Source organism: Carettochelys insculpta, chromosome 4, assembly GCF_033958435.1.
Source record: "Carettochelys insculpta isolate YL-2023 chromosome 4, ASM3395843v1, whole genome shotgun sequence".
Taxonomy (NCBI): Eukaryota; Metazoa; Chordata; order Testudines; family Carettochelyidae; genus Carettochelys; species Carettochelys insculpta.
Genome location: NC_134140.1, coordinates 120,271,560 through 120,296,890, shown reverse-complemented (window position 1 = coordinate 120,296,890; position 25,331 = coordinate 120,271,560). Strand labels below are relative to the sequence as shown.

At 40.8% G+C, this 25,331-nt stretch overlaps 1 protein-coding gene across 2 annotated transcripts in view; it reads left to right on the top strand.

The window, feature by feature from the left end:
* The window catches only part of CCSER1 (coiled-coil serine rich protein 1), a 1,054,165-nt gene that overhangs the window by 163,127 nt on the left and 865,707 nt on the right, over nt 1–25,331 (top strand). For both annotated transcript variants that reach the window (XM_074993602.1, XM_074993603.1), the window contains exon 4: nt 19,235–19,328. In XM_074993602.1, the coding sequence (XP_074849703.1) occupies nt 19,235–19,328 (94 nt within the window). The remainder of the gene's footprint in view (nt 1–19,234; nt 19,329–25,331) is intronic.

Genomic DNA, 25,331 nt, shown 5'->3' with positions numbered 1-25,331 from the left:
TGTAGTGAGTGGGGGGGTGGGGTTTGTCACTGTGTGTGAAGAACTCACTGAGGGAATGATAGGTGTTGGGCTGTGTTGGGGTGAGGTATTTTTGAAATACTTAAATCTTGCCAGAGTGAATTTCTAAATCCAAGCTCAGCTTCTTTGAAACCTCCCTATTGTACCACTAAGTTTCCATCTGTTGGTCAGCATTTGCATTTTATCAGTTCTGCATAGATGTCAGAGGAGGCCCTGGTTTCAAAAGGGTAAGTTCACTCTGGCTATGTCTGCCCTATGGGATAATACTGATTTTAAGTCATTTAGCCTGATTTTTCCAAGTGTCTGTCTTCGCTGTAAGTTCCATTAGTTTGATTTATGGAGCACTAAAATCAATATAATATCAATATCAATATCATAATATTGTAGTAAGCTGATGGGTATAGGGTTCAGTTTGAATTTAAAATTTCAAATGCAGGGTATTTAGGAAGCACCATATCTTTAAACCAAATTCTCGAGCCTCCAGATATGTCCCATATGTACTCCACAATGCCCCACAGTTCTGTGCTGTGGCCTCTTCCATCTCTGCTGCTCTCAGGTGGGGAGGAATTAGGCAACAGGAATACCATTTCAATTTGGCACCTGGAAGTCCGTGGCTGTACGGTCATGAGAGGCTGAAAAATCTTCTTTCTTTTTGTTTGCTAGTAGCTTACTGTGTCTACCTCTGCTAGCTACTGCTTTTATTTCTGTGCTGCCTGGTGCCAGTTGCTCCGCTTCCCCTCCCCACCCCCGCACCATATGGCAGCTGGGCTGTGCATGGGGTCATGCTTATCTGATAGGATGAGAAACTTCTTTTCAGCCATTTACCTGTTGTCCCCCACCCCCACATCCACTCCCTTCCCTCTCTGAGACATGCCACACATTCTGGAACTTTCCCTCACCCGTATCACATGGCAGCTACTCTGGGGGTGGGGGTCGTTCTTGGACGAGAAACTTCTTTTCAGCGGCTTACATTTTGTCCTGACTCCACGTTCCCTTCCTTCCCTCCACTTGGAGGGATCGTTCAGTCTTAACTTTCCCACACCCAGACACATCACGCCTCATTATTCATGAATATTCAGCACCTTATTAGCATGCTGTCAGCCGCAGCACTTCAAAAGTGCTGCGTTTTGATCCCCCGTGGCTTGGCTACGCAGGGCCCTTTTCGAAGGGACCCTGCAGACTTCGAAGTCCCCTTATTCCTATCAGCTGCAGTCGTAGCCCTGACTAGTGGAGGAGGCTGGTGAAGCAGAGGGGCTGCAATATAAGCTCTTGCCATGGAGGAGTTTGGGGATTATGAATCTTATATTTTAAGAATATCAATGGAAACCTTAATCAAAGAAAGGAATGTGGTGCCCTAGCTTGGACACGTGTAGAGTCCTGTTCATACTCACAGGGGGCTTGAGCCACAGACAAGTGATATTAAAAGAAAAACTCCCATTCACTAAAGAGGATTTGGATGAGGACCAAAGTCAGGACATTAGAGAGAATAAATATGCAAGAGACTTACACCAGTCTATCACAGCTATGCTCAAAGATATGGTATGGATGAGTCAGGCTTTTTAAGCCCCTTCTTATTCTGATACACGGCTTAAAAGAATGGCAGTTGTGTTTCTGTAGCAATGAACATCAATGGGATGTTTCCATACAAGAGAGATGTTGCTTTTCTAACTCTAGTGGTAAAGTCATCTAACCTTCGCTTAAATTCTGTCGCTTAAAAACTTTTGGAAGCTTATCCTCAGTCCCTAGACATATAAGACTAGTATTCAACTGGAAAGTTGATTAACTAGTTGATTGGTTTCTTTAAATGAAAACTTCAGCATTAAGCTACTATGCTGAAAATCTGTTGTCAGTAGATCTTCTCCCAAGTGATTTGCCTGTGATGATGCCATTGAGGATTCATCCCTGGGGTACAGTCAATTCAGATTAATTGAATGATGAGACTAAAGCTTTTTATTATGGGTGCTCGTGGGTTCTGAGTGTCTCTGGCAAAGATTATCATAGAATCATAGGCTCATAGGGCTGGAAAGGACCTCAGGAGGTCATCTAGTCCAGCCTCCTGCTTCAAGAATGATCAACCCTCACTAAGTCGTCGCAGCCAGGACCTTGTCAAGCTGGGACTTAAAAACCTTGAAGGGTGGAGAATCCACCACCTCTCTAGGCAACACATTCCAGTACTTCACCACCCTCCTGGTGAAGTAGTTTCTCCTAATATCTATTCTACTCTTCTCCCTCTTCAACTTCAGATAATTACTCCTTGTTCTGCCATCTGACACCACTGAGAACAGTTTCTCACCCTCCTCTTTAGAGCCTCCCCTTCAGGAAGTTGGAAGCTGCTATTAAATCACCCCTGTCTTCTCTTCTATAAACTAAACAAGCCCAAATCCCTCAGCCTCTCCTCATAGGTCTTGTGCTACAGTCCCTTTTTAACAGGGTTAAAAAATTAAAAGTAAGAAATAGATACTGTTATGGAGGATGGGTCCATCAATACCTGTTAGCCAGGATGGGCATGGATGATGGTCCTAGCCTCTGTTTATGAAGTCTGGGAATGGGTGACATGGGACACCTGACATTGGCTCTGGTCAGAAGACAGGATACTGGGCTAGACAGACCTTTGGTCTTGCCCATTCTGGCTGTTCTTATGTTCTTAGTGCATAATTTAAACCTAAATGGAATAGCAATAGGCTGTTAGCTGAGCCCAAGATGTTAATACACTTAAACCAAAAGGTTGTTGTACTTCATTTGCTAAATGAAAATAAATGCTGGAACCTATCCTGTTTGTGGCTATTGTTGATTGGCTATTTATGCTATAAGATTTTTGGCTTACAGACAGTACTCACTGAGCACACATCTGTTAGCAAATAATAAATAACTGAACTGATTCAATGACAGCTAAAAGTTGGGGAGCTGTAGACAATTATAATAAAATATTATTCCAATTAGTATGTGAGAGCTGCATTCCACCCCCTCCGCATCCTTAAATTATGCAGTTGGGGATTATTGGCAAGTAAAAATCATTACAGTAGCAGTCCTTCCTTCTTGGTAGGGAATTGCTCAAAAACTTGCTAGTGTTACCAAGACTTTGACAATTTTTTTAATTCATAACTTATGTAGGTTAAAAAAGTAATTAAAAAAAAAACTGAGACATTCTATGGCTTTCTTTGTTTCAGTGTAGCTAAATGTCTCCTGCCAAGACAGCTTACCTCTCAGTATATAAACCTACCCAACCACTTTAATTCAGGTAGTCTACTTGACTTTTTGACAATTAGAATTCTGAACCAGATGACTAATTCAATGACTAGATGCGTGTTATTTTGTATCAAGGGATGTAATTAGCTTATTAAGTGAATGTATATTTTCACTTCACACCTCATAATAGAAAAAGAAACCGCATATTTTTGTTTAAATGCTTTGTGCCCTTTAACGAGATGGGAAGAATTAGATCACTCAAAGAAATATTGCTGGTACCAATTCAACTGCAAACCTAGACAGCTAAAAGAAATAGTTAAAGACAAATTGAACCAGATGTTTCACCTTCTCAAGAAATACAGAGTAAGAGGGTGTAGCCTAGTGAGTAGTATGGTATAAAATCCTTGAGCGCTACATAAATATACAGTGTGGCCACAGTGGCATGGGTGATGCCTCAGGCTATCCAAACAACTCAGGTATAGATTGAACCTCGTGATCTGGAACTCACTTGTTTGTCAACATCTGTAATCTGGCATGATTTTAGTTATCATGGGTGTGTCCAATTTCCTGTGGTCCCATGAAGTTTGTTTACACCTAGCAGCACTGACTCTCAGTGTTCTGTGATGTTATTGAGCTGTAATTTACCTGTGAATGTCTTCCAAGAGCGCAGTAAGCAGTGGAAGTGTTAGTAATGCTGCTGGACAATATTGACCTCCCGTAGTTTGGCAAATTCTCTCATCCAGCACCACTCTGGTCCTGAGGGCGCCAGATTAGAAAGGTTTGACCAGTACACACTTGAACAGCAAATCAAGTTCTTCCAATGCTGTTGCAACTATACTTAACCAAAACTAGTGTATGTGTATGTCTAACCGAGCTGGGTGTTGCACTTCTCAGCTGCACTGTTGATTTACCCAAACTCACGTACAGAAATATTTGGCAGAAAGTGAAAAGAATGGTAATTTTAAGTATTCAAAACATGTGGCAAAGGATAGGCTACCATAACAGTCTATAAAATGTGTTATAAAAACTCAGGGTTGTTGGTTTCCAATCATGCTACTAAGTTTCTAATTTAACAAACTCATTGGGGGAAAGCATTGCTGTATTGTATTCTATATGCTTACTGCTGCTATCATTGTAAGCTTGCATGGAATGCTTTGATTCCGTAGAGTCCCACTTCACTGCTGCTTCATACAATTAGCATTAGCAACTGAACTTCTGCACCATCATTTTCATGTCCTCATGTATGCATATTGCCTCCAAAAATTTTTTTAAAAAAGAAGATGTAAAAGAGAAGCTGGGGCAAATATGTGCTGGGGAAGTCTGACATTTGAGTAAAAGCTTTAATAAAAGAATGATTTAAACCCCTGTTTACCACTGAAACTGTTGTAGGCCCAAGTTACCATGGAAACAGAAAGAATTCAAATAATATTAGCAACAGCATATCTATTATGGTATTGCATTAACAATGCTGTAGTCAAGGGTCACTTGCAGTTTGATGTACAAGCCACCATTTTCTGTAATTTATAACTAAGAAAGCAAACAATGTTAGAGATGGCAAACTAGCATTAAAAACAGAAGTCTCAGTTTTCTGTTATTTTTTCCCCAAGGGGGAAGAGAAGAAGAACTCTATCCTTTTGCCAGTTATTAGGGGGAAGCAATTGTATTTCTTTAAACACATGTAGAAGAATGTGCAATTTTATATCCATATTCACAGGGTTCAGATGCTATTTTCTCTTTCAAAAGAATTTCACTGTGAATTCAGTCTTAGCTTTCAGTTCGTCCGCTACTAGTTGCAATAGTGTAGATGATGTATAGAAGCGTGCAAACAATTTGAAAATGTTTTACTGAATTAGCCACTGAACTTTGATCTTCCATACCCATACTTCATTATTATATTTGTGTCTCACAAATATTCACTTGAAAAAAGTTGAGTTTGTATGGCTGTTTTGGATCCTGGACTGCACAGTGAAAATGTAATTCGTTTGCTAAATATAAGTGATTGATCATCAGTAGTAGCAGACATTTGCTCTGTTAGATGGTCTGAAAAGAAGTGCTCCTTCTTTAAAGTGGATTGTCATGTTTTGTTACTAGAAATGGTGGCTGGTTGTGACAATGAGTGCTTTTGGTCTTTCTGTTATGGTTGTTCCAGTGGTCTGCATGAGGCCTGAATGTGTCTCCTTTGCAGGACATCCCCCAGCAAGAATCGCTCATTGTGTGTGCTCTTTGGAAGTGAAAGATTTTTCTGTTTTACTCTGTTTTACAATGAAGATGACAAAAAACAAACAGTACATTTGTTTAAATGTTGTCCAGATTTCTGGCTAAAGCTCTGACTTTACTGTTAGGGGGATTCAACCATAACCTTCACTATTAGGTCTGAGTAGGTGTGTGCCCATGCTGCATCTAATAATTTCTTGGTTATCTTGACAGAAAATTGTATATATGCAGCTAGTGACCTGGGTTCTGTACAGTGTTCAGTGAGAATACGATACCACATACGTAACTGTATCACTCAACAATAGGATCACATAGGCTGTGGCAACAGTACATTCTCCTTTTGGAAGGGGAATCAAATGCGGCCTATTGGAAATGCAAATGAGTTGCTGATTTACATATTGTGTGCCTCATTTGGATACTGGCAGCCACTTGCTTGTTCTGAAGTGCTGTTTTTGGAAAAACAACCAGGCAGTGTGGACAGGGTTCATTCCAAAGGAAACCTTGCTTTTGAAAGCACCCTTCTTTCTCATATTTTTCAGGAAAAAGGGTTCTTTCGAAAATGGGGTTTGTTTTCAAAGGAACCCCGTCTACACTGATTATTTTTTTCCCCGAAAACAGCATTTCCAGAACAGCAAGTGGCTGCCATTATGCAAATTAGGTTCACAATATGTAAATCAGTGCCTCATTTACATTTCTGATCAGATGTATTTGCATTCCCCTTCTGAATGGGGAATGTAGTGTAGCTGCAGCCATACAGCCCTTGGCCAGAGTCCTGACACAAGGGACGTAAAATAATCCAAACAGGACTGTAGTTTTCATATTTGGAACCTTACATTCAATTACAATGCACAATCATTTCAAATATGGTCCAGCATCCAATTTTACAGTATTCTAATGGAATAATAGCAATATTTTTGGGGCATGAAGAAAACTATGTAGTCATTCCAAGAATTCCCTGATTTGTCTGGCTTCACTTCTGGTTTCACACTTTTCTGGAAACTTTATCATTCCACCCTCATCCTTGTTACAGTTGCTCTCAGCCAATTAGGGATCAGAAACAAAAAAATTGCTAAGGTGACCGACCAGTCAAACACAAATGGCAAAATACAGTTTATAGCTAGTGCATAACCTGAGGTTTTCCCAAAACATTTGCTCAGTATTTCCAATAGTGAATAGAAAAAAGGTGAAAAAATAATCAAAAACCTATTTGATGTGAATAGTTTACAACCACTATCCCTTTCCTATCCAAAGAACAGCACTGCAGAAGGAACTTGTCACTGCATAAACATTTGTTTTATAAACACAATGCTGCTAATGGCAGCCAATCTTAACTGACCAAGTTTAGCACAAAAGAGACATGTTTTGCCTGAGTTATTGGGACATATTGTTTGGCTGAGCTATTCATAGAATAAGTTTTTAGATTATCTGTTGTCCACAAATTTCTGGTATACGTGTACTTCATATAGAAATCTGCAGTTAAGATTGTATTGTAGAAGGATATATAAAGGAGCTTGTTTAGTCTTTGAATGTGAAAATTGGCACTATACCTGTGGAAAACTTTCCCCAAATCATATAGTAATACATTTACTGAAGTGTGAGCATGGTACTTTACTTGTTAAAACCTCTGTAAAAACAGGAAGTGATCCCTAAAGGAAATTATTAAAAAAGTTGTCCTCCCTTAAACTCCATGTCCATAAAAAGCCAAAGGACTCTCTAAAAACAGTTTAGACTAGACTAATAGTCCTTATATTTAGGGCCTGCTCCTATGCCTGGTGAATCCAGTGGTAAGTTTCCATACAGTTCAGTGATATGGTCCGTGATGGATGATGTGGCTTGGGAGCACCACAGCAGGTGACATTTATCATTGACAAAGGCAAAGTAGAGGGAATAATTTGAATTAACTGTGGCCACTCAAGAAAAAGAGGATCGGTATCACTTTAGATGTTGGTTCAATGGAATCTTCCAGTTAATGGTGCAAAGAACAAAAAGAACAATAAACAAGCAGTCCAGTAGCACTTTAAAGACTAACAATAATTTATTAGGTAGTGAGCGTTCGTGGGATAAACTCACTTCATCAGACTATAGCCATTTACTAAAAAGAACAACATAAGAGATAGGAGAATGACATAAAAAATAATGCATTACTGTACACCGAAATTAAAGGAGAAGTTAAAGTGGCTCTGAGCCATGCGATTAGGCAGTTCCTTTCAGAGGTGATTTTTCTTTGTTGGTCTTACATTCACACTCAGTTAATGTATAAATTGTTTCTGCATGTTAGTGGACCATAGAAAATTTGCTTACCAATGATTTTAAGATTTATTGTGTCCTTTTTAGAGTGTTTCATATACCACTAATATGATTATTGTATGGTTCTGTTCAGAAGAGGAAACTAGTCATGGTATATGAAAGATATATCCAAAAGCTTTACATTCTATTCAGATATTTGTACATTGTTGGTAAAGCATTCTGCATTTTTAAACTTTCTTTCCATATTCTGGGTCATTTGCATTTTTATTTTCCCTTTCAAGTATGTGGGAGGGAAGGGCAGAGGCAGAAATACTTCATTATGTCCATGAATTATTCAGTTATGGTCCTCAGCATTAATATTACTTTAAATAGCTTAATATTTTCCTTTTACTGTGTGTGTCAGATGTTTTTCTAAAGCAGATTGTATGCCACATCTTAGCTGACTACAATCTTGATGAAGTACTAGCTACTAGCAATCCCTGCAAACAATTTCAGACCTTACCTATAAATGACTATTTTAATCTTATTTTCTGGCACCAAATAAATTATAACTACATATGAATAGATGTGTGTTCTGCTATTTGTACATTTTTTACAAGAACCCATTTACTTTCTCCAGAGAATTTTCTCCCCACTTTCAAAATGTTATCCTCAAATAGTGCTGTAAACCTTTTCCCCTAGCACAAATGTAAGCAATGCTTCATATCTTATGTTGCTTTATGTCATTTTCAATTGGTATTGATAAGATATTACCCAATTAATGTCCACAAGCTGAATCATATAGTAATAATTAATATAATACAATACTTTTTTTTTGTGCTGAGGCACTTTGTGATTATTATAAAAACAATTTGGTTTGTAATTCTTTTTACTTCCAGTAACCAAGTGAGTAATTTTTTTCTGAATGTGAGAAGCCAATTCCATTATCGAAATGCATAAACACAAAAGCCTAGAATCTCCAATATATATTAAGAAAAACTCAGTAATATTTTAGAATCTGTGTGTGGCAAATGAACAGAAAAAAGAACCCAGAAAAAATAACTGGAAGGATACTCTGAATACGAATATATTCAAATATTTTTGAGCTGAGATAACGGTTTAGAAAGTGTCCCTGTTCCATTTCACAGGAATTTAGGCACTGAGGCCCCAAACTAACTCTTGTTAAAGTCCAAACAAGTTACCTACCATTTCAATGGGATTTAAGCAAGCAGCTCTCTTAGGCACTTCTGAAAATCCCAATAGGGGCCACTTTTGATATGTTCTCTCACAGTATTCATGCCAGCAAGTTCAACAAGTATGGATTGGACAAATGGACTGTAAGGTGGATAGAAAGCTGGTTAGGTCATCAGGTTCAGAGGGTTGTGTTCAATGGCTCGATGTCTGGTTGGTGATTGGTATCAAGAGGAGTATCACAAGGTTCAGTCCTGGGGCCAGTTTTATTCAACAATTTCATTAATGCTCTGGACAAGTGGGTGGATTGGACCCTCAGCAAGTTTGCAGATGACACTAAACTAGAGGGAGAGATGCTGGAGGGTAGGTAGAGGGTCCAGACTGACCTAGACAAATTGGGAGACTGGACAAAAAGAAATCTGATGATGTTTTACAAGGACTGATGCAGAGTACTGCTCTTAAGACACAAGAATTCCAAACAATGCTGTAGATTGGGAACTGACTGGCTAAGCAGCAGTTCTGCAGAAAAGGAGTTAGGCATTATAGTGAATGAGAAGCTGGACATGAGTCAAGAATGTGCCTTTGTAGCCACGAAGGCTAATGACATATTGGGATGCATTAGTAGGAGCATTGCCAGCAGATCTAGGCAGGTGATTATTCCCCTTTATGCAGCATTAGTGAGGCCTTATCTGGAGTATTACATCCAATTCTGGGTCTCCTATTACAAAATGGATGTGGATGCATTGGAGAGAATCCAGTGGACGGTAACTAAAATTATTGGGGGGCTGAGGCACATCACTTATAAGAAGAGGGTGAGGGAACCATTCATATTTAGTCTGCAGAACAAAAGGGGGGGGGCTTGAGAGCAGACTAAATGGACGTCTTCCCAACTTCCAGCAGTTAAATCGATGTTCCATCATTATACTGCTTACAGTTCAAATGCTTACGGACATCCAAGCAATAGCAAGACCGTTGTGGCATTGTTACAATAAGATGGCAATCTGTGTCATCTACATAAAAGAACCTTGGCTCAAACTAAAGGATGACAAGGCCAATAACAATGTGTGTGTACACACAAAAAAGCTAGGTAACGAAAGAAAGTCCAGGCCCTCTTGCTTTGAGAACAAAATTGATCATACCTGTATCTCCCACTAGACAGCAGCACTAATGTGAAAGACAGCAAACCAGCTGAAAACCAGTGAGAGAGGACGGCACTTAACTGCATTACCTAATGTTGCTAAAGAAATGCTGAAGACACCAATAATGACAAAGATGCTATGTCAGCCATCATTAGCACATTATTGTATGCCTTTTAACAATATTGGTTTAGTATATGAAGTCTACAAAATTTAGATTGAAGATAAATTGTAACAAATTAATAGTTTCAGTTTGAATTTTTATAATTTTCAGATTGATCTACTAAAATAAGGTACGAATCTGAGTCTCCTATACCATTTGTGGCTATCGAGTTCTGAGCAGCTTTGTCCTGCTGGAATTTGTAAATTATGTTGACTTGATTGTGTGTGTAGTTTTATTTAATTTATTTAATTCACTGGCTCTTTTGGAATTTACATTAATGTGTTTGACAAATATTTGCACTTATACATGTGCTGTGTTGATCACATAATCAAAATAGTAATGAATATTTTTTAAGGAGAACAGTTATAATAAAAGTGACTTTTGAATGTCTATAAAATATGTAAATTGGAAATGGGGTCAGTCATTAGAAACATTGATGGCTTCTGGGTGCTTCTTTACTAAAGAAATTATTTATCTAATTTCATAATTCAGAATGGCTCAATGGCTTCGGTCAGAGAGGGATCCGTTATTCTAGGAACAGAATTTACAGGTCCCTGGGCAAGGTGGGAAGCAGCTCCGTGTTCCCAGGAGGGATGGGGTCTTGGGCAGAAGAGATGGGGCTGGAGGACACCCCTCCCCAACCCTCAGTGCCACCTGGAGCATGCTGCTTTTTTAAAGTTACCACCAGTAACATATGTCTATAAATAATTAAATTACAGAACTGAACGCTTCCACCAGAAACCTAGGTCTAGACAACATATACCTAGGTCTTGCTCAGGAGACACAAGCAGACGAGTGACTAAAAAGGTCTTGCACATGGCATGCCTCCTTCCTTAACCTCCTTATATGGCCTTCCTCCCTGCTCTGGCTGCATTACTAAGCAGCATTGTTAAAGATGGCTAGAGACACTGCTTTTTTAGGACATGCATTACAGTATATAAGCACTTCGAGAAAAGAAATTAAAATAGAGACAGCTTTTGAAGAGCTCATCGTTGGCACACCTGTGCTTCCAATGAAGTCTAGACTAATGCTCCCACAGGAGAGGAAAGATTGCCTATTGGTTAGGGCATGAGACTGGGACATCTGAATTCAATTCCCTTCTCCGTCAGACTTTCTGAGTGACCTTGGACAAGTCACTTCATTTCTCTGTGCCTCAATTCCCCATTTGTAAAATAGGGATGGTAGCATCTCCATACCTCATAAGAGCGTTGTGAGGAGAACTGCGTTAATGGTTGTTAAATGATCAGATACTACGGTAGCAGATGTCATGCAAGGCTGTCTTTACACGATACTACAGTGTGAGTGTGAACTACATAGTCCACCAGAGTGTTACAATCTAACTGTTTTGTGTGGATGCTTTATCCTCTTTGAAAGAGGACTACCTTAATGCAAGCTAAGGTTATGTTTACGCTGCAGTTAGACATCCATGCTTGGCCCATGCCAGCTGACTGAGGCTGGCACAGGCTGCAGGGCTGTTTAAGTGTGGTGTAGATGTCCCAGCTGTAGCCTGAGCCTGGAAGTCTACACTGCAGTTAGACCTCCAGCCCTAGAGCCCAAGCCCTAGAAGCACATAGTTTTGCACCATTTTGCACTCTTCAGTTCACACCACTAGAATCCAGAGTATGGCGCAATGTAGACAAGTCCATGGTCCCAACAGTACCAGTGGGTTTGAAAATTCCGCCCTTCGACCTCTTGAATCCAGCATTGCTGAGACAAATTTGAGTTCTACCCAAGCAAAGACAGAAAACAGATTTCAGGGATGAGCTTGTTATTGGGTGTCTCACTGCAGCAGTTACACAGCCAAAAGTACTCCCAGAGCTGTACTGCAATTATCAGTGCTGTTATGCAGAGGCAGATGTTTTGGCATCAGGGATGTCTGGAGATAAACTGAAGTTGATAAACTAAAGCAGTTGTTAATTTCAGCCCCATTCTAAATGGAGGAGTGAAAAGTCAAAGGTAAACAAAGGAGGTGGAAGTAGGGAAGTTCTTTTTAAGCTTCTAAGGAGCTACTACAAAAGTCAATGGAGAATTTTAATTAATAGACACCTAGTATTTCCCTGGAACATTGATGAGAGGTTTAATTTCTTTTTCTTAATGTATCAAAGCATTGAAACACAGGAGTTTGAATTAAAGTGAAGTTAAGGCCTCTTTTTAAAAAATAAATAAATAAATAAATAAATAAATAAAATTAGTGTTATTGCTAATCTAGATATATAATTGGTCAGGAAGGGAAAAGGGGAAGAGGGTAACAGATTGTATAATTTTAAAATAAAAAAAATCTAGAACATATTTTCCCTAAATTGCTCGACCATGGCTCTAGAGCAGGGTGGGCAAACTTTTTGGCCTGAAGGCCACATTTGGGTAAGGAAATTGTATGGTGGGAGGCAGGGTTTGAGGTGCAGGAGCAGGTCTGGGTTGTAGGAGGGACTCGGCAGGAGTTTGGCTTGCAGGACAGGTGCAGGGCACAGGAGTTAACTTGGGACTTGGGTTTGGGGCAGGAGGCTGGGGGTGCAGAGATGGGGTTCAGGGCTGGGAGAGGTATTTGTGGCAGGGGCTCCGAAAGGGCAGTGCTGATCCTGAATGACTCTCAGCCCCACTGTGCCACTGACCAAGGTAGTCTTACCCTACCCCTGCTACTGTGTTGCTCCTGCAAGCAGCTGGCACATCTGGCAGCAACTCATAGGAGTGGAGGCTGGTGGCTCCACATTCTGCTCTCACCTGTAGGCCCTGCCCCTGCATTGGCCATGGTTCCTCATTCCCAGCCAATGGAAGTTGTGGGGGTGGTGCCAGCTGGTAAGGGCAGCATATAGAGTCCTCTGGCTAGACTCCTGCCCAGGGACAGCAAGATCAATACAGGTAGGACTTCTGTTGTCTGACACCCTCGGGGCCTAACTGGTTCTGGGCAAGTTATTTTCTAGCACATTACCAAAATTCACACTGCTTACTTGACTCTTTGAAGATATTTAGGGGTAAATTAGAGCTAAATAACAGCACAGAATACCGAGAGTCAGGACTGGTGCCTGTGAACAAACGTTATGGGACTACAGGGTGGGGTTACCATATTTGAACTTTCAAAAAAGAGGACACCCCTGACAGGGAGTGTATCCATTTCAGTATCTACCAACTGATAGTACTAATGGTACTATAGTACATTAATGCAACATGAGTTGGTAGATAATGATACAGATGGACACCCTGAGAGGGAGTGTTTTTTTGGAAAGTTCAAATATGGTAACCTTACCCAGATGCTAGAAAAACTCTGAGAAAGACAAGGTGGATGAGGTGAGCTCTTTTATTGGACCAATTTCTGTTGGTGAGAGAGACATGAATAAGAGCTTTGTGTAAGCTTGAAAGCTTTTCTCTTTCACCAGCAGAAGATGTTCCAATACAAGATATATCTACCCACAGTGTCTTTGTACTATACTGGGACCAATACAGCCATGACAACACTGCATATAAAAACTCTTGTTTAGCATGATTGTATAAAACCAGGGTGAATTAAATGCCCCCAATTGATCTAGGTTCTAAATTTCCCTATTTAATGTCTATATGCAGATATACTAGACAGAGCTAGGAATATTTGTTCTGAAAAAGTTCACTGTTTTAGTGCTGCATTTACTTTGATATACTCCTCAGCCATAAACTAACTTGATTCTGTGGTCCATTTTGCATTATGCATGACTTTGGCTTTACATAATTATGCTGGTGAAAACCATGATGCTGCAGAATGTCTCTTTGAGATGTGAGGTTAGCACAAAGTATATATCCACTAGGTACCCCCATAAATAGGGACAAGGACATTTTTAAAGTCTGAAGCGAAACCTGCCTCCAATTTCACGTTTTATTTTATGCTCAGAATGTATTAATGTCCTCTCAGCATATCTATTGCAGACAATAACAGATTAGCATCTGTCTTTGGGCTAGAGAATTATTGAATAGACAATTTGAATGTAGTCTTGTTTAGTTATCTTAGGTGATTGAAGATGTTTGTCTAATGCATTCTAGACCACTTATAAAAGTTTATACATTGTTCTTTATTTTTTTTCTTTTAGCATACACAATATAATAATCAGCTTTTGTCATTGAAGACTTTTAGATGCTTTTTAAGCACTGCATGAATTATTGTTGTAGTCTTTTCAAGTTTGTTACTGCAGCCTCCAAAAAACCTATAAAATTAGTTTGTGCTTCAACAGTACTGAATCATTGTCTTTCAAAATTGCTGTGGGGTACTTCATTATCATTTTAGATAAAAAACAAAAAGTTCAGTCTCTGGGATGTAATGAACTTCAGCTCACTTCTATGTAGTCTTCCTGTTCATCAAGTTTCTGGGTAGAACTTTGAACTTTGATTGGTGCCCCTCCTGCTATACAAATAATAATAATTATGATAGACTGCCACATTTTAATATTTTAGACATATCAATCTGTGATCCTGTAATATCTGAAAGGTATATGGGTAAAAAGTTCAAGAGTGTCTATAAGGCAAAAGATGCTAAAGTATGTTTAGATGCTTCAAGATGCCTATTTATCCTCAGTGGGATTTCCAGTCTCCAGTTTTTAATGAGCTCCAACTACTATTTAAAAGGGTTAACAATATCTAGTATCAAGTGATGTATCTTCTGTGATCAGCTACAATGCCTAGTCCTTTTGTCATTCAATTAAATAGGTTTTAGTTGGCTTGCATTATTCTGGTGTGTGATCATAAAAATCTTGGGTGGGGAGCAAGTTTGTGTCCACATAAACATCAGGAAACATAATTGAGTGAATCCATGTAGCAGCTTTTCCATTATTTTTATGCTTGTAATTGCTTAGCACTAAACTCCTATAGAAAATTGTCAGCACAAAGAAAATAAATAGAGATTGTAATGCAGGCATAACTGCAGTAGTATGAGGTAAACATTTAGCATTTATGTAAAGGGAGCAAGATGTTCTGTTTCAGACAAATACCATGCAACCATTACAATTATTTTATTTCCATTCAATACCCCTTTTTGACCAAGTGAAGGTACAGCATTACCAGTTGGTTTTTGGTCTCCGCAGATCAAGTAGGCTGATGCTTGTGGTTACTGAAGAGAACTGCTATAGAGAGAGGGAGAATTATTACAGCAATCTTTTACCTATTTCAGCCACGACTTTTTCTTCCCACTTTCCCATTGGCTACGTCTACACTAGCCCCTTTCTTTCAGAAGGGTCATGGTAATGAGTGAGTTGGGAAGGTGCTAATGAGGCACTGCCATGAATATGCAGCCCCTTGTTAGCATAATGGTGGCCACGCACGATTCAGAAGCGCCATTTTTGAATCATGTGCTGCCTGTGTAGATGAGGCCTTTCGAGAGGACCCCCTGAACTTTGAAAGCCCCTTCCTATTTGGTTTTAGGAATAAGGGGCTTTTGAAGTCTGGGGGGGTCTTTTTGAAAGGCCGCTGTCTACAAAGGCAGTGCACAATTTGAAAAAGGCAGTTCGAATCACACGCAGCCACTGTTGTGCTACTGAGGTGCTGCATATTCATGGAAGCGCCTCATTAACATCTTCCCAACTCGCTCATTGCCAGTTTGGTCTGTTTATTATTAGTACAGTAAACCCTTGCTATAGCGGACCCCGTTTTACCAGACATGGGTAATAATGGACATCCACTAGCCTCCCCACTCCACAGAAAGTACAGTATAGCATGGTACTGTACAGTACTGTAAAGGGCGACTCAGCAGATGTGCCTCCAGTTCCCTCACAGCTGACCCCACAGCAGGTGTGAAGTCCCTGGCCGTGGCTGAGACTGATGCAGCCATGGGGTCCCTCGCTGTGGTAGAAGCCTCCAGAGCTGCAGGGTGACCTGCCACCACCGTGTCCCATGTCCTGCCCCCCCATGGCTGAAATCTGTGGCTCTGATTCCAGCTGGGGCGTGGGGTGGGGAACACAACGACAGACACAGTGGCAGCAGCAGCTCAGAGCCAGAGGAGTCGCCATGCTCAGGGCAGCGCATGGGTGGCTGGGAGCCAGAGGAGCAAAACCTTGAAGTAAACCTTCTGATATAATGGACTTTTGGTTTTAACGGACACTCCTTCCCCCCATTAGTCTGTTACACTGAGGATTTACTGTACATTAATCTCTGCTGTGTAACACTGAGCCTTATGAATGAGCTGGTGCATTAGAACAACAATTTGACATTCTTAAGGAAAACAGGGCCTGAGCCAAAGCCTACTGAAGTCTGTGAGAGCTGATCCACTGACTTCAATAGACTTTGTATTGGGCCTATATTGCAGACATATTGGAGCCGTTACTGCTGTGCTTCAGAGACCACCACAGCTGCTGTTGCTCTCTCAATAGTTTTTTGTTTGTGCATGGCATAAACAAGAACTGAAAAACTGGGCCTAATATGTTGTCTGTTGTAGATTCACTAATGTGGCACTTCTTCATTTAGAAGAATGTATTATTAACTGTAAAAACATGTGAGTGAATGATATAGCTTTACCTTAGTCATACAGAATGTAACAGTGCATGGAATTGAATGTATACAAGATCACTTTTATTGTCATCTTTTTTTTTATATCTGCCTCCTTTCCCCAAATACAATAATGAGATAGAAGATCAAATACACAAAGACAACATACAAGATTATACACTGTGTTTCTAAGCAGAATTTCAGATGATTCTGGTACGGATGTGGCAAATTTAAACAATTTGCCTCTCACTGTGGTATCCCTGCAATTGGATGATATGGAGGATGAGAACAGCAGACCCTGCAAAGTGCTCTCCAACAGAAATCCATCCATGTGAATTTGAATTGTCTAGCTGTCTACTGACTATACCAGCAGCATGTTCACTTTTGCCTCTTTATAGATGGTGGAGAGATATTTTGTAGACTCTCTGTGCAGCCCATTTAGGATTTACACAGGTGTAAATGTCCCTTCAGAACTTGATTCAGAGTCCTTTCATCATCTGAGAAACTTGTTCTTTGGTGGAATTACAACGAAATTAGAGTTGGGGCAAAAGGTTGCCAAAAGGATGCCAAAAGGTTGTGAAATACTTTTTACTTCCCGAATTTAGATTTCCCCTTGATGACTTCCAAAAGTGTTGTCTCTCACAAACTGAGTGTCCAGTTGTAGCTGAAGCATACAAGCAAAATGAATATAAAAAACTTGAAAGAAAACAATAACTAAGAAATCTGAAGTATCAATCATAGAATCATAGAGCTGGAAGGGACCTCAGGAGGTCATTTAGTCCAGCCCTCTGCTTCCAGCAGGATCAAGCCCCACTAAGTCATCGCAGCCAGGACCTTGTCAATCTGGGACTTAAAAACCTTGAGGGATGGAGAATCCACCACCTCTCTAGGCAACGCATTCCAATGCTTCCCCACCCTCCTGTTGAACTAGTTTTTCCTAATATCTAACCTGCAACTCTCCCTCTTCAACTTCAGACCATTACTCCTTGTTCTGCTGTCTGACACCACTGAGAACAGTTTCTTGCCCTCCTCTTGAGAGCTCCCCTTCAGGAAGTTGAAGGCTGCTGTTAAATCGCCCCTAAGTCTTCTCTTCTGTAAACTAAACAAGCCCAAATCCCTCAGCCTATCCTCATATGTCTTGTCCTACAGCCCCTTAATCATTTTTGTTGCCCTTCGCTAACCTGCTTCAGCACATTCACATCACTTTTATACTGGGGGCAGGAGGCAAAAGTGGACACAATATTCAGATGTGGCCTCACCAGTGCCAAATAGAGGGGAACAACCACTTCTCTAGATCTGCTCAAAATGCTCCTCCTAATGCACCCTAGTATGCTGTTAGCCTTCTTGGCTACAAGGGCACACTGTTTACTCATATCCAGCCTTTCATCCACCATAACCCCTAGGTCCCTTTACATCGTACTGCTGCTGAGACAGTTGGTCCCCAGCCTAACCAAATCACCGGTCTTGATATTGCCCTTGTCCACCCACAAAAATATTTACGAGTTTGAGTGGATTGAATCTGCCTGAAATTCTTCTTTATCCCAAGTCTCCCAATAATTTTATCTTGTGTATATATTGATTTGTTTTCAAGCATGTATAAGCAGTTTCCATTTTAAATAATAATGAAACGGATAACAGCTGTATATTAAAAAAAAATTAAAACTACTGTTACTTAGGGTTCTTATGCTTCAGCTTTAGTCTTGCAGAGACATACAAATGTATTCATGTGAGAAGACAGTGCAAAATCAATGCCAGTATTTTGCAGATAGATGTAGTCACAATTTTTATTTAAAGATAAGTACTGTTGACCCTGTAAGAAGAATGCCAAAAGGAAGGGCAAATACATTTTTAGTTATATTATTAGCTTGTTTGATTTTTCTGTGGTCTACAGCTACAGGACCAAATTTTATCCTGCTAAACTAGGAACAGATTTTAATATTTTTACTCCAGGAACTGTTAATTTCACATAGCTGACCTCTGGAGTAAGGTGTGTGTATACAGGTGTGATAATCTGAATGCAAGGTGTGAATCTGAATATTGTGTTTGTCTACCCTTTGGACCAGGTTCTGATCCCCTTACTCATGCTGAGTCGTGCCTTTCCCAACAGATAGTTCTTACCAGTGGCAACAGAACTATTTAAGTAAGGTGTATGTGGAACGGAGGGGAGTCATAAACTGGTTATCCATGGTTGTATGACTGCTCAGTCAGAAAGCAGGGAAATGCTAGCAGAAGACACTACCATTTGTTTCACCATTGCTACAACTTGAACATGAAGCTATACACAGTATTACAGATATTGATATTTCAAAGAGCTTGCCTGTCAATATTTGAATCTAGCCATTAATATAGGCTACATCTGATAGCTCCAAATACCTAGATCCAGGCCTATCATTTCAAAGGGGACCAGAGCTCTGGCCAGCTTCTCAGCCAGACCTCTGGGCCCCTTTGAAAGGTTGCAGAGTGCTGTGTGCTGCTCTGCAGGCAGCTCAGATGGAGTGTAGGGGGCAGGGTTGATGGCCCAAGTCCCGCCCCTTCTGCCATTGGCCACTCCCATTCCCATTCCCCTCCCACCTTGCCCCTAACTCACAGTGCCTCTCAGCACTGCTGCCTTGGTCCAATGTTATTGACTGATTTTTCTAATTGCTGGCTTTGCTTTCATGTACAGGATGTTCTGAATAATTTGGGTTCCTGTGAGTTGGATGAAGATGACCTCATGCTTGACCTGGAATTCTTAGAAGAGCAGCATCACCATCATTCTGGTAAGTCAGACAAACATTGGCTATTGACAAGCTGAATATTATCTATGTAATGTAACGTAAAGTGTAAAATTAAGTGCTTTTATGTAGAAGTAATAAAAATAATTTTTCTGGGCGAGAGAGGCTGATGTATTTAGCAGCTTAATAGTTCTAATTGCCTTTTGTAACTAGCATGCAGGATATCACATTCTTTTCACTTCAGTTGCTGATTCCTTGCTTAGCCTCATTTGAGATGCTGCTATTACTTGGAAATCAAACCTTTTTACTCTGGATCACTTCATACAGCCAATTATCACACTGAAGCAATTTTTACTGATGCAGAAGGATCCCAGTTGCACAGCATCAAGGACAGAGTCATTTGGCTTTCTAGCTGAGTACTACCTACTGCACAGCTGCCAGAAGCCCATCACAGATATAAATGAGACATTTTGTATGTGTTGGAATATGCCTCAGTATACACCTTAACCCTTTTTACACTTTTTCAATTAATGTTTTTAATAATACATGTACAAAGAATATGAAGTTCTCTCACTTGTTCTTATTGAGTACAAAATGATCTTTTCTTTTACTTGTAGTTAAAAGCTATATAATCTGAATTAATTCCAAATGACCAGAACTCTTGATGCTGGGCGAATAAGAAACACTAACTCTTGTAGTCAACTCAGATTGTTTTCAGAGCCGTGTTGTAACAGGAATAAATGAGGCCTCCTTATGTATTGGCACTCACAAAACCGAACGCAGCATTCGATGAGCTTTGAAATTAAGTCATTTAGGCCCAGATTTAGGAGCTGCTGTGCTAAGCATTGCCTGCCTGTCTGAGGCGCCCTTGTCTCCTTTTCAAAGGTGAGTTAGCCACAAAAGACTAAATCTTCTAAAGCACCTAATTCCTTTTAAAATGAGACTTAGATGCTTAAATCAGTTGAGGTTGTAATTGTGAGGGAAGAAATGCTTACCCCTGGAAACTTGTGCCTCAAGGCTTAATCCAAACCTGACTGAAGTCAGTTGACAGAATCCCATTGACTTCCAAGGATGTGGGATCGGTCACCTGCTACATATGAGATTTAATCCTTGCAAACAGGAGAGAGATGTTTTGTGAAACTTTGGTTGGTTTTTCAGATGGCAATTTTTTTCTGCAACATAGTTGGCTATCATTTGCATGTGAGAAGATTAACATGCTGTTAATGCTGTTTTTATCATTGCATTCTGAGGGAAGACAGAGTAGCTATTCTGTAGTGTCTTAGGGGGAAGCAGATTACCCAAAAGATAAGCACATGGAATAGCAGTAGCAGCAGTATCTGTCCTTCTTGCAGTGTCCTGCTGAGTAGAGGCAGTATGAGTTGAACTGGGTAAGCAAGAACAGAGTCCAATCTCAATGGGAAACTAATAACGCTACAGACTGGTTACAGGAAGAGAACACTCTCAGAACAGGTTTCTATCAAAGGGTGATCTGTCTACATGTTAAAATAACAAATCTGACTGTTTAACGCTTCAGAAATTCGAAACAATTCACAGGATACACTGGCTTAAATTACTGTGCATTAAAGTAATTTACAATGGCAGTAAACCAGAAGATTGTATTTATGGTCCTGTAAAATTGTCAAATTATTGTCATCTTCAACTGAAATTCTAAAAAGGCAAAGTCTGATGCTAAAAATGCTGTTTTCCAGCCCAAATCGTAAAAGAAAAAACAACAGCTAGTCTGACTTTGACTGCCAGGAGGTTTGAAGCTTGGAGCCACCATTGTGTGCTGAGAGAATTCCAGAAGTGCTGTTGATCAGTCCCTGACTTCTGTTCAAATGAATAGCTACAAGATAAGAACCATTACAAGTACAGCAGGGTCTTAACATTACAGATTATTACCTGCAATTTACTAAACAGAAATTAGTTGATATTTAAAACAGGGCCCTTGAAGTTCTAATTTTTAGATGTCACCTTAGAATCATCGAAAATGTTAGAATCCAGATGTAGCGATTGTGTTTGATTCATTAGCTGTGTAGTACCTCAGTGAGAATTTGATTAATGTGCCTTATTATTTTGCAAGTGGAAATTCTCATTCAATTACATCTCATCAAAAGTATAGCGTGTGCGCTGCAGTGAGTCATGGATGATTTGAATGAGGATATTATTAAAAAAAAATACTTTCTGTGAACATTTTCTTGCACTGTCATGCTGTATCTCGTATCTAAAAACTGCTCTTGGGATCAATCTCACTATTACAAAGTGACTCACCCTCAAGGCCAGAAGGGCTGCACTTAGCCCATCCTGGTTAAAGAATGAGTCACTTCTGGGTGAGTGATCAAGGTTACAGTTCTGGCATGAGTATCAGGAGGATGCCATGAAGGGGAGAACCCCAGAAAATTGCAGAGACTATAGGCAGTGTGAAGGGCTCCTGCAGGAAAGATCCAGAGAGCTAGGGTGTTGGAGATAAGAAGAACCTAGTCAGCAAGAGATGACAGTGGGAAAACAGGGAAGGAGTTTGAGTCTAAAAGATGGGTGTGAAGGGTTGGGAAGGGGGAGATGGCAGAAGGCTTAGTTTCAGCAAGGAAGTACAGCAGAATTCTTGTGTAGAAGCTATGCAAAAAAATGGGAAAAGGAAAAAAATCAGGTCTGTAGCACCTTAAAAACTAACGAATTTATTTATTAGGTATTTATTTGTTAGTCTTTAAGGTGCTGCAGAACGACTTGGTTTTTGTGAAGCTGCAGACTAATCTGGTTGCCCCTCTGAAACTGCGTCACAGCTAGATAGAGAAAAATAGAATGGTTTAGATGTCTGATTGCCAAGTGAGAATTACTTTTTAAGGCAAAAATAAATAACAAAGCCACTGGGGCTCCAGTATTTCTTACTAACAATATTAATGCCATATTTCGACCTTAAGACCCAGATCCTGGACAAGTTTTTATGCTTGAAGTTTCTTATTCCAAGTTTACTCTGTTATGGTTCTACTCACATATTAAGGCCCGTATTTGTACTTTCCTTGTAGGTCAGGCCTTTAGATGTTTACTTTTAAACAGGCATTTTTTGCATCTGAAAATTATATTGGCCTTGTCTACACTAGCCAAAAACTGCGACATGGCCATGCAAATGGCCATTTTGAACTTTACTAATGAAGCGCTGAAATACATATTCAGCGCCTCATTAGCATGTGGGCGGCCTCAGCACTTCGAAATTCACATGGGTCACCGCCGCGCGGCTCGTCCAGATGGAGCTCCTTTTCGAAAGGACCCCCTCCTACTTCGAAGTCCCCTTATTCCCATCTGCTCATAGGAATAAGGGGACTTTGAAGTAGCCAGGGTCCTTTCGAAAAGGAGCCCCATCTGGATGAGCCATGCAGCGGCGAGCCGCGTCAATTTTGAAGTGCCGTGGCCGCCCTCATGCTAATGAGGCGCTGAATATGTATTTCAGCGCTTCATTAGTAATCTTCGAAATGGCCATTTGAATGGCCATTTCAAAGTTTTTGGGTAGTGTAGACATGGCCATTATGTTGCAAAATTCAGTGCCTAATTCTGCATGAGGTATATAGTGCAAATCAACACGTAGCTTTGAAAATCAGGCTACGCTCTCAGGAGAGTAAGTGCACAAGCTTGTCTTCCATAACTGACTGTGAAATGAGTCACCCAGAAGAGAGGAGGATCAAACCTATTGTGTTAAGAGGGCTTGCATCCCCCACCCCCAAAGTCACTTCATGGGAAGATTATATAAACTTGTTTTCAGAGAGCTGGGTAATACACAAAGCATATTCAGTGCAATAAAAATACCCCCTTGATTTTCATATAGATGTCACTAGAAAAACAAATTCTATAATAACAGCATGATATGCTTGGGAGGTAGAGGTGTGGGGGACGCTGTAGCCTCCCCAGGTTTGCACTCAGCTTCCCCACACCTGGGGGTCAGCTCCACTGCTGCCTTCACCAGACCTGGCTCGTGGCCTCTGGGCAGGCTCCCTCTTAGTCCCTCAGGCCCTGCCATGGGCTCCACTGGTCCCCTGGGATATGCCAGGCCTTGCTGTGAGCTCTGCCAGCTCCCTGGTCCTGCTTGCCTTGCCACAAGCTCCACTGGTCCCCTAGATTAGCCCCAGTCTTGTTGCAAACTACATCAGCCCTGCAGTGAGCTCCATTGGCCCATCAGCATCCTGCCACCTGCTGGCCCTGCCATGAGCTCTGCTGGGGTCCCGTCACCCACCTGCCCACTGACCATGCTGCAGGCTCCACAGCCCCACTGGCCCTGTCAGACCCAGGGTCCTGCAGCTAGCCCAGGGCTCTTCAGCTGCCCGCAGCAATGGAGTCCAATCCAGGAGAGATGGCAACCCAATCTTAACATCTATAAAGGAGGGGGGGTGTAGGTCAGCACCCCAAGTAGTTCTAGTACCTCTGGAAACCTGGGAATGTTAATTTTGAAATGAAAATCCTGTTTACAAAGACAAAAAAGGGGAGCTGTTTTTGTTATTTTAAATAAAAATGTGCAGAATGGGCTCATTTAAAACCATTAGAAAACATTTTCATGCATATTCAATTTCGAAGCCAGTCACTATCTAATACAGAAGTCTGAAATCTATTGGCTAATTTAAGATGGAGCCTGTTAAAAACCAATGACAAAAATGTTTAGACTTAGTACTTAAGTTTAGCTACCCAAATTCATTTTTAGGTGTCTAAATAGATGTCAGGGATGTGCTTGGTCCTGCCAAGAGGCAGGGGACTGGACTGGATGAGCTTCTGAGGTCCCTTTCAGTTCTAGGAGATGTGTATCTCCAATTATATTTTTGGGGGAGGGATAGCTCAGTAGTTTGAGCATAGGCCTGCTAAACGCAGGGTTGTGAGTTCAATCTTTGAGGAGGCCACTTAGGGATTGAGGCAAATAGATGGAAGCTGTAGGTGTTCAGGGTCTCTAAATCTTGCTCCTTATATCAGTACCTAAATATGGGATTTAAGGCTGCACTACACTACAAGACAAAATCAAATTTATTAATATCAGTTTTGTAACTCCAGAAATTATAAATTTGATTTTGACTGTTCTTGCCTCCCCACATGCTCCTCACAAAGTCAACTTACTGCTGCCACACTCAGTTGGCAAACATCAACTGTTGCAGTAGTGCATTGTGGGAACCTATCCCCCAATTCCCTCATTCCCACAGCATTCTGGGTATGCTTACTGATGTATGACATCATCTTCCCACATTGCGTTTTTCTCATTCCCCTCCTGCAGTAAGCAAATGTCCATATTTTCCCTTGGAAGGAAAGAAAAGTTGGGCATCCACAGAGAGGGCAAAAAAGTTAACAGAAATCTCTTTCTTCTGTAACTGAATTCTCAACTGGCCATTCACTGACTGCCCGCCGCCCCATCATTGCATGCAATCCCTGAAAATAATACAGAGATCCTGAAAAGCTAGAAGAAAGAGATGATAGGAAAGTTTTTGAAAAAAGAGAGTTGCTGAGAGGACAGTATTGGGCTTTCCACTGCACTATTAAAGCTTCTGTGCACAGAACTGGCCATCCACTGACTGTCCCCCCTCCCATGACTGCATCCGATTCCTGTAAATAACGTGGGGACAGACCGTATTCTCAGAGTTAGAAGAAAGAGGATTGAAAAGGCTGGGAAAAAAGATCTTTGTCTTCTCCCTTCACTACACAGACATTGCCAACATGGGGGATGGTAGTGAAAGCTCATACACTGCTTATAATGGAAACAGAAATCTCACCTGGCCCTCCACCCTATGGTTTTTTTTGGTGGGTGGAGGGTCAAGGCATGAAGAAAGATAGGAAATGTTAGGAAAAATATTTTATAACAGAAATAGCAGGTATCTGCAAGGGACAGGAAGTCCCAGAAAATAAACTTGATGGAAGAGTGGGGGCTGTGGTCTGCAGCTGCAGAGCCGGTTGAAATGTTGAAGTAGTTGAAGTAGTCCAACTGAATATCTTAGCTGCTGGGGGAGCTTCGTGGTTAGAGCATTGTCCTTGTAAACCTGGGTTTGTGAGCTCAATATGTGGGGATGCCTTTCAAGGCTCTGAGGC